The sequence below is a fragment of the Sinocyclocheilus anshuiensis genome, unplaced genomic scaffold (assembly GCF_001515605.1).
Source record: "Sinocyclocheilus anshuiensis isolate Anshui unplaced genomic scaffold, SAMN03320099.WGS_v1.1 scaffold819, whole genome shotgun sequence".
Lineage (NCBI taxonomy): Eukaryota > Metazoa > Chordata > Actinopteri > Cypriniformes > Cyprinidae > Sinocyclocheilus > Sinocyclocheilus anshuiensis.
The window spans coordinates 550811-561309 of record NW_015548238.1 but is presented as its reverse complement, the minus strand read 5'-3'; the positions used below and the strand labels follow the sequence as shown (position 1 = coordinate 561309).

Sequence of the window (10499 nt, the reverse complement as noted above, 5' to 3'; positions counted from 1 at the left end):
GAACTCGCAACCTTTTGGGTTACGAGTCCGACTCTCTAACCATTAGGCCACGACTTCCCCATAGCTACATGCTCTGATGCACTAGTACTGTAAGAAAGTTATTTTCTGTGGACACGAAAATATCCTTTCTTAGAGTTGATATGAAATTATACTGAATGTTCGCTGGACGAACAGATTAGATGATTGTAATATTAATTCTGCTACAGTTACTACTGGCAGCTGAGGTAAATAATTGTAATTCATTATAATTCATTGTAATTATTTATATACATTTCCCTTTTGAGCTTATTTGCTACACATTTGTCCAATGGAAACGTTTGGAAAGACCTAAACATTAACTCATTTTATTTCCACAGGCAGTAGAAGGGGCTGTAGTACTTACGATATTGACACTCGTCTCCCAGGAAGTCTGCAGGGCAGCTGCAGGTGGGCTGGTTTCCACGATTAACTGTGCAGTTTCCTCCATTCTTACAGTAGTTCTCGCATGTGCGCTGGTTACAGTTGGGTCCTGTGAACCCTGCCAGACAACGGCAAGTCGGAGCTCCTGAAAATATGATAAGACAAGTTATTTTTGTGTTATTAATATTATAATAACATAATATGCCTTTTAAATACATATCGTGGCGAGCCAGCCATGCAAATGTCAACATCGCCCCTTAACCACCACAATAAACATGGAAGTGGAGAGATCGAAGAGACAGGTGAGCCCAGGAGCAGGTGAACAATGTCTCCCAGGATTCACTAACATGCTGAACAGCAGTTTAATGTAAGATTAGACATGTGAGACGATATTTAAAGCTCATATAGTGTGTTTTTGTGATGCTGTACCTGTGGGTGATGCGGTACACGTTCCTCCGTTCTGGCAGTACTCTTTGCACTGGTTTAGCTCACATCTCTCTCCTCCATAGTTTGGCTGACAGCGACACTTGGGTTGTTTTCTGGCATTCAGGACACAAGTTCCACCATTCAGACAAAGCAGGTTACAGGTGCCACTCGGAGCTGAGGGAAGACAAAGAAACAGATAAAAACAGCATTAACACTTTTTTTTAAATAAAAGTTAAACCCAAGTGAACAATCCATTTTATTTCCACAATGTTACATTTCAGAGTAAAACATAATATTCAACCACAATAAAATGCAGAATGTAACTTCACTTGATAGCTATTTTTTGACGATTAAACGGAACCCGTGACATTGACATTGCTGAGCTGTTTGAGCTATAGGAACACTATTGTCATCGGCACTCCAAGCACAGATTCACTCCTTTATCTTCTCTTTGTCACGGTACAGTGTGATAAGCGCACGACGAAGACGAAGAAGAATGCAAATAATCTTTAATATAAACCACACAGAAGGAATCCACAGAAGGTAGGCAGTAACACACGCACAACTCAACTTTAACACTGGACAAAGACAGAATGCACAGACTTGACTAAATATAGGGGAGCTTGATGAGGGACAGACAGGTGAGGAGGATGAACTAATAATGACATAACGAGAACAGGAACATAACCAAATATGGGCACAAGAGGGAGAAAACACAACAAACAGTCTATGGGGTGTGACACTCTCTGCATTAAAATCCTTTAAATAGCAATCACTACTATTAATTCTGCCAAAGAAGGGTAGGCGATATATCCAAAATCTTATTTCACGGTATGATCATTTTTATTTCATGATAACGATATATATTCCGATTTAGCTATTTTTATTTTATTTTAGTTATTAAAACAAGAACAAAGAAGTAAATTACAAACAATAGGACAAATAGCACAAAGACACAAATTAAATACACTTTAAGTGTTTCAGCTGTATTAGTTTTACTTAACGTAGTAATAAATTCTACAGAAATTGAATAATCAAGTGCAAAACTAAAACACTGTATGAATCAAATACGAACTGATTCTAATTAAAGATCCGAAAGTGATTCAGTCAAGAGCAGTGAGTGATTTTCTCTGTTTTTTGTTGTTTGATTAACATTAATGACACAGAAAGCAGCAGGTAAATTAGACTGCACAGATCTTATACTGAAACGCGTCCGGTTTTCACTGTTTACATTAATTTAAGACATAACTGACTGTGTTTACTTGAATATTCCGCACGACAGGCATTTATACATAATTGTGCGTGAATTTGGCCATTCAAGCACAATAAGATGTAAAAGAGATCTGAATTTGCGATCACATGCTGTCTGAGAGAGTGCAGCTTTCTGTGTGCATGCTTCGGGTATCCGTTTGTACCGTCATCACGACATATACCATCATATTGCCCAGCCCTACTGCCAAAATTGACAAAATTCACACATTTATCATCCTCAAGATCAACTGGGCAACTTCCTTGAGGAGCTTGACATGTTGCAGTCCTCTTTCCTTGAGGATGGAACTTTGCTGGTGGTTTTTGGTAATTTCAAAATCCACCTAGACAAACCTCAAGCAGCTGAATTCCTAGCCCTTCTGGAGACCTTACAAGACAGCACACCTGTGTGCAGTGTTGGGGGTAATGCATTGCAAGTAACGTGTGTTGTGTATTTAGAACACTTTTTTTCAAGTAACTAGTCAAGTAACGCATTCCTTTTCATTAACATTAAAAATATCTGAGTTACTTTTTCAAATAAGTAACACCAGTTACTCTGATTTCCCATGTATTGTGACTGACAGCTCTCCTGTCTGCATGTTGAGAAAAATCAGGAGTCAACGTTGTGTGAACATGATGTTACTGTAGATCTAGACTAAATGTCAACATGCATCTACTCATCTCACTTAAACAGAAACAGATTCAGCATTCCTCAACATCAATAAAAACCGTGAAATGCAAACTCAGAATATGACACAAACCTGCAATAATTAAATATGTTAAATAACACAAATATCCTTTATGTATTAAATCCCATTTTATTAACCAATGTCTTTGCTGCTGACCTTCAATGATCCAATTCAAATATACAAATAAGCGAAAATTACTTTAGATAAACAAACATCTTAAAACATCTTTTTTACATAAAAATAAACAAGCCAGGCCAGATAAGAAAAAGTAACGCAGAAGTAACGTAACGCATTACTTTCCATAAAAAGTTATGCGATTAGTTCATTTTTAAGGAGTAACACAATATTGTATTGCATTACATTTAAAAGTTACTTTCCCCAAAACTGCTTGTGACACACAACTAGACCTCATCCTTACCCATAACTTTATCACTAACAACCATCTTGTCGCTCACTCACATTTCTCTGTGCACTTATTTTCTGTCGTTCTCCTTTCATGCTCTCCACTGGCAATGACTCCACTGTAATGCACTTTTTTGCCAGAAAGTATCTTCAAACCAAAGATGGCCCACGTCACACCTCACTTGGTCTCACTCACTTCTGCCTGCATCCAATTCAAGGCTTTGCCACTGGCCTTCAGAACTGCCACTCCCAGTGTACTCCTACAAGCACATGCTTGCTCCTGCCATTTACCTTCAGTGAACTGGAGGTGCCTAGCTGTTCCTTCACAATGAGAAACAAAAACACTTTCCATTCTTCTGCGGTGGAACAAACCACCCTCCATCCAATCTGCTGAAACCAACATTCAGTTTAAAATAAAGTGAAGACTCATCTCTTCCACTTACCATATTTACAACCCAAAACCATAGCAAAAACAACTCTTCTCAAACTATATTTACAGTGGAAATGATGTGCATGTATGGGAACTACAATTATTTAGCAATTTTGTTTTATTTCCAAACCATTATATTATTCTGGCAGCTTTGACTAGGTGGACTAGTGTTATTCTGGATCTAATGTGTCCTCCCTCCTCTTACTGACTCATACAGCACTGAATAGCACAGGAACATGCGCAGTTAAAGTGACGTGAAGCCAAGGATGGTGTCCCAAACTCGGAATTTGTGCTATGCATTTGACCCATCCAAGTGCACACATACAGCCAGAGCAGTGGGCAGCCATATGTTGCTGCACCTGGTGAGTTGGCGATTCGGTGCCTTGCTCAGGGGCACCTCAATTGTGGGTAATGAGTGCCTGTACTGATACTCAAACCCGCGACCTTCGGGTTACAAGTCCAGCTCTCTAACCATTAGGTCACAACTGCCCCACAAAACCACTGTTGGCAGCGTTGGGATTTGGACCCACACCCCCAAAGAGACTAAATCCAGCGCCTTAGCATCAGTGTTCATTCAACAAATACCACATGAAATTGCAGCATTTGTTTACCTTTTCAAGCGTTTTGAAGGGTCACAGCTGTATACTCACAGACAGGGGACAGTGTTGGGGTGGGAACCTCCACACAGGTGCCATTGTCCAGTATTCTGCCGTTTGGACACATGCAGACTGGGCCGCTGGGACTGAGCAGACACAACCACTCACACTTCTTCCTGTCACATGGGTTGGCCACTGTGATATAAAACAGTAATGGTTACATGAGGCATTTTTGTTGAATGATCAAGCTAACTTTCTATTTCTATTCATCTATCAACCAAGGGGCAAAAACTACATTGATTATTACATTTTGTGATTGAGTTCAAATAAAATCATATGTAAGAATCTATTGTTTCACAGAATTATTTTCCAGACTTACTCTCTGGTTGTTTGTAAGGGTGGAACAGGACCAAATCTGTGGCATGGTTAATTCCTGTGGTCAGATGCTCCACTGAACTCTTGCCAAACTTGTTGACGCGGAAGATAAAGTTGTTGTGATGGGTCACACCGTATATGAAATCCTCAAATATGTCGATACTGAAAGGCTGGTGCAAACCTGAGAGAGAAAAAAATACTCATTATTATTATTATTATTATTATAGCTCAAGTTATTTTATAGTTCAAGCTTTATAAAAGCTCATTTAAACTTAAGTGATGCATTAACATAAAAAAATCTTATAAAATATTATAGTTAACTAAAACTAAAATCATATAAAGGTGTTTTCATTACCTGGAATACAATAAACAATAAGTGAAATAAAATATAAAAAACTTAAACTTACTTTATTTCAACTAGTTGCTAATGCAACATTTCTCATTTCCATTTGTTTAACTTAAAGTACATTTAAAGTAGACATTTACAGTAATAATAAAAATGTCAAAAACACACACCAAAATAACTAAAACTCAAAAATTCAAACAGTAAAATATAACCAAAAAATAACACTAGTATACAAAAACACACATATCAACATTATATGCATTCACATGCCATAATAATGTAGTTATCCTTAAGAGTGGTTTAAAAAAGGTATTTTGAGCAGATTTGAAGGCTGCATTGCATATATCTTTCTTGGAGGAGGGAATCCTCCTCATGTGCCATGAGCTCATTGAAAAAATCCAGTGAGAGATTGATACTTGCCGATGCTTATAATTCATTTAATACTGATAGTGAATACTGAAGCATTCATATAAATAATTCAAAACTGGTTTGTGTCATATATTGTTGCTTATTAGTGCATTGTTCCTTATGCTGCCTGTATGAGTTGTGTGATGTGTTTCATGTGTTGGTTGTTTGTTCATTGAGATGTTTTGTCCTTGGCTCTAATGTTCTTTTTCCGTTAAGGGTTTTCAGTACAAAATAAATAATGAATGAATGAAAATGTTATTCCTCTCAATCGATCCAGAGTTGTTTGAGGAATAATAGGCATGTGAATGTACAGGGAATGACTCAACTGTTTTTAACGCTGGAGACAGCTATGACTTGATCTGTCCCGTTCAGTCTGACGCTCCCGATAACAGAGAGTTTGGCATCAGCCCAGTACAGACGCTCATTGAAGTAATCCACAGCTAGACCTGGTGAACAAACCCAACAGAAGTCATGTTATGGGTGTCACAGGTGCTTGAATCTGTGTGTGTGGTGTTTGATTCACATGAAGACTGACCTGTGGGCCACTGGATGTTTTCATGCACCAGCGTCTCCCTCATGGTGCCGTCCATAGCGGCCGTCTCGATCTTAGGGTGGTTTCCCCAGTCGGCCCAGTACATGGTGCTTCAAGAATTAAAGGTTAACATACAGTAGTTTCAATACAAAGCCAAATACGAATTTCAGTAGTGTTAACCCTAACAGCGTAATTGACTTATAAAATACCACTAATGAATGAAATGTTGTGGAGCAAAACTATACAGACACAACCAGAGCTAGAGCTGATGCTAAAGAATGCTGGGGAAGCATCCTTTCTGTTGATTATCTGCTCACCCTCTCGGTGGGTCCACCACGATGGCGTAGGGCTCGTCAATCATGCCCGAGATGAGCGTCTTGCGATTGCGCCCGTTCATCTGTGCCACCTCGATGACATCACGACCCGAGTCCGTCCAGTAGATGTTGTTAGCCACCCAGTCCACAGCAATCCCACGAGGCATCTTCAGACCAGGGATCTACAACAAACCAAAGCTTACTTCATTTATTCCTTGTGCTAAAGTCATTCTTAGTTTACTCTGCACTGTTATTCAGTTATATTTTGCATGTTTGTGGGACTTTTTCTCATTTTAAATATCGCTGTTACTTTTTGTTAATATTACTTTGTCAGTGACAATAAAAGGTCATATTACTGTAAAAATGTCCTCTAAAATATTACTATTACTTCAATGTTATAACCCAAAATCAAGAAAATGGGCAAAAACAACAAACATGGGTTTATTTTATTTCACATGCACTGTAAATTAAATATTTATTGAAATTATTATTTTTTTTTTATCATGACCGTACGGTGGCCGAGAAGTGCAAAACAAATCACAATTCTGAAAACAAAATAACAAATTACAAATGCAAATGCAAATCTAAAAAACAAAATAACAATTCAGAAAACACAACAACAATTCCGAAAACATTATAACAAGTCAGAAAACACAACAACAAATCAGACAAACCGGAAGAGGTAGGTATAGTTTGAGATGGCGCCATTTTTTTGAGAATAAATTACTTACCGCTGACTGGACGAGACATCTGTCAATCAAGTTATACAGTGATGTAAATTTGACATAGTTCTCTCTTCTGACTGCCGTTATCAGTATCTCTCTAATTTTTTTTATTCTTGTTATAAGTCCTGAAAATACTATTGTTGGTTTTTCTTTTGCTATTTGAGCAAATGGGAATGCAAAACAAAAAACAGGCAGAGGTGTGTTAAATTAGGATTTATGTGGGGAGGAGAGAATTTAAAGGGGAGAATATAAATACAAAATATTAAGAGTTGAACAGTCTTTTTATTAGGAAAATTAAACGAATTGAGTTATATCCAACAGCATTAACTTTTCGTTATCTCTGCGTGCCTGCGACTTCAGTTCCTGCCGAGCGCATTTTTTCAAGTGCAGGAATTTTATTGTTAATCGCCTCAGGTCCCGTCTTTCACCAGACCACGCTGATAATTTCACTGAATATTACATAACGCATGGTCTGAGTAAGTAAAATGGGCATTGTTGCATTGCTTTGTTTTTAGATAATATAGCCTACACGAAGTATGTTTTTAAAAGCCGTTTTAATGCTATTTCTTGATAAACCTTCCTATTGTTTTTGACTTGTGTTTTAATATGTTGGCTAATGTTATATGAAGATTAAGAATTCTGTCAGGCTATTGATTGATTTTCCATTGTTCTGCATTTCCCCAGCTGATTTGAATAAATAAGCTATGCTTTGACCGACGTTGAGTGTATGCTCTTCTTTTATTTCTTTTTAACGACCACCTAAAATGAAATGATGATAACGCGAGGCAAGTGTGCGGAAAGCGGAATTCATTGAGGGATTTGACAGTGTGATTCATAGATTAAGTATTTCAAATATAGGCTATTATATATGCTACACGCACGCACAGAGGTTTTTTTTTTTCTTACCATCTTTTGGGGGTTTCTTGCTTTTAGACTAGTCGACTAGTCGGATACAAAACTTTCATTTAAACGACAGTCAAATTAGTCGTCGCGCACATCCCTAATTAAGACAGTTCAAAAGTAGAAAATGGCTTTATTGAACATGCAAATTGATTCTCTGCCAGTAGGAGGCGCTTTTTTTTATCATTCAAATTACCATCATTTTAACATTGCATTTAAAAAATTTTAAATAGCAAGTTAAAATAAAACGTTTGAAAAATAATACATTATTTTTAAAAGTTTATCTGGGCAGAAACTACATTTTTACCTCAGACCTCACATGCGTTTTCTTCGTGTCAGTTGCGGCGAGTTCATAAATGACCATGCGAAAGACAAGAAGGTGTTGGATTATTTTGAATTAGAAGGAAACTGAAAAATTTTACGTAAACTGTGTAATGTCAAATTGTCTTACAATAACTCTACTGGAGCGATGTGTAATCATATTGAATACAGGCATGTAGGCGTTAGCTTAGAGTCAATCACGTCATTCACTACAACCTGCCGGCGCTGTGATCCCATCCGCGCCGTCTATTCCTCTAACGAACACCCACTGAGAGATATAGTAGCTCAATGCGTAGAAAACCTTGATTAGGTTAAAACCAAAACCAAGCCATTCACACAGAACGCATATTCAGCACATTTTTTAGATGAACAAAATTTGACTGCTGCACTCGCATCTCACACAAGAGATGTAGCCATGCAAACTTAAAACAGTTTAAACTTTTAGAAAACACGTCGCGAATTTGTGGAGGTTTATTTCTTTTCACTGCGTCTCTTATGTTTTTAAAGGCAATCTGTGTGATGGTCGATTTGGCTCTTTGTATTAAGCAATGCATAAATACATGATGCTGTTTTGTTCATAATTGTTTATGCAATTTACGAAATTATATTTGATTTATATGAGTTAATTTAGACGTAATGCACGTTTTTTTTTATAGACAGTTAAATCCTCGAGTTGACCATTTAAATGTGCTGCATTATTTTGCTCATTGCGCCCTCCTGTGGCCTCGGGAGACAAGCCAAAATTTCCTAAGGACCTATTTAATCTACATATAAAACATTCAAAATTAGATATTTGTTGATTTTTATTGTGTGTTTGACTGTTAAAACAAAAAAAATATTTGTTGTTTGTCTCAATAAATTGGGTTAATTAAAAAATACAGTGGTTAAATTTATACTTTATTTTCTATTGCTCTTTGTTTTAAAAAAGGTTATAAAAAATGTAAATAATTATCGATACCGAACTATATGATATATTATATCGTTGATACATTTTTTAGCTATATCGCCCAGCCCTAATTGAACGTTAGGTCCGCAGTGACCTATACTTGGATTTGTCATTGTGTTTTCTGACTTGTTATTTTGTTTTCGGATTTGTCGTTGTGTTTTCTGAATTGTTATTTTGTTTTTTAGATTTGCATTTGCGTTTGTAATTTGTTTTCAGAATTGTGATTTGTTTTGCACTTCTCTGCCACCGTATGACTGCCATGACTCTCATCCCTTATTGCCAGAATAAAATAAAATAAATAAATAAATAAAATGCATTAAATACACTTCATGCATTTAATGCATAAATAAATAAATAAATAAATAAATAAAGTTTTTGAGCTAATTTATTTATTTATTCATTTATTTTATTTCAGTTTTAGTTTGAACAGTTTTAGTTTTAGTACATTGTTAAACTAAATTAAAATGAGAACGGTTGCCTGGCAACCAGCTGAAATAAAGTTTGTTTTCATTTAATTTAATTTAATACTTGTTTTATTATTATTTTTAATATTATTTTTTAAAGTTTTTTTTAAGTTTATTTTCTGTGAATGTGTGAGACTTCTGATTCATAACTAGAAGGATAACAGTAAATGAAAAACTATTTGCACTACAAACTAGTGTGTGTTCATTATTACAATAACACATTTTGAAAAAATTATATAACTGGTTTGCAGTATCAAGCAGCAAAACAGACTGTTTTCATACAGGTTAAATAACTGAAAGTGGAGGAGACTGGAAGTCACATTCGAGTCATAAATGACGGCACCTCTCTAAAGTTAAAAATAAAGGTGGACATGTGCTGTTATGTCACTGAGCAGCACTGACCTCTAGATCAGTAACTCTGGAATCGGTTTGTCTTCGGTTGCGGTTTGAGTTCGGCGAGGCGGGTCCAGTAGAAGGCTGCTCGAAAGAGGAGATTCTGCCAGTGTGCCAGTTGGTCCAGAAGATCCGTTTGGATTTGATGTGCAGGTCCATGGCATCGATCCGTACGTTGGCATCTCCTTGGAAGGCCTGTTCATATATCCAGTTTTGCATTCCAGGATACAAACTGCGAATTTCATTATCATCTGCCACATACAGAGCCTGTTTGTCACTGCCTAGAATGACAGATAGAGGGCGTCACAGCAGAATGACAGAAAGAAACTGTAATACCGAAATCAGCAATGCATCATATTTACTCTGAACAAATGTAGAACTTAATCTGCATACTCTCATAAACTGATATGTAAAATAAAGAACTCTCAACTATAATATCCCACAGCAATATATTTAATGTTGGATATATAGTACATCCAACTTTACCTGCATACATTCAGTATATTCTCATATCGAGATACACTATACATTATACTGCACAGCTCTCTATATAAAGTTGTATATATAGTACATCAAACTTATATA

General features: G+C 36.6%; 1 protein-coding gene across 1 annotated transcript in view; it reads right to left on the bottom strand.

The window, feature by feature from the left end:
- The window catches only part of lrp1aa (low density lipoprotein receptor-related protein 1Aa), a 200232-nt gene that overhangs the window by 12216 nt on the left and 177517 nt on the right, over positions 1 to 10499 (bottom strand). The window contains exons 77-84 of the mRNA XM_016442040.1: positions 9924 to 10195; positions 6169 to 6347; positions 5855 to 5961; positions 5646 to 5765; positions 4570 to 4746; positions 4245 to 4385; positions 829 to 999; positions 383 to 544 (exon numbers count right to left, since the gene is read on the bottom strand). Coding sequence (XP_016297526.1) covers positions 383 to 544; positions 829 to 999; positions 4245 to 4385; positions 4570 to 4746; positions 5646 to 5765; positions 5855 to 5961; positions 6169 to 6347; positions 9924 to 10195 — 1329 coding nt within the window. The remainder of the gene's footprint in view (positions 1 to 382; positions 545 to 828; positions 1000 to 4244; positions 4386 to 4569; positions 4747 to 5645; positions 5766 to 5854; positions 5962 to 6168; positions 6348 to 9923; positions 10196 to 10499) is intronic.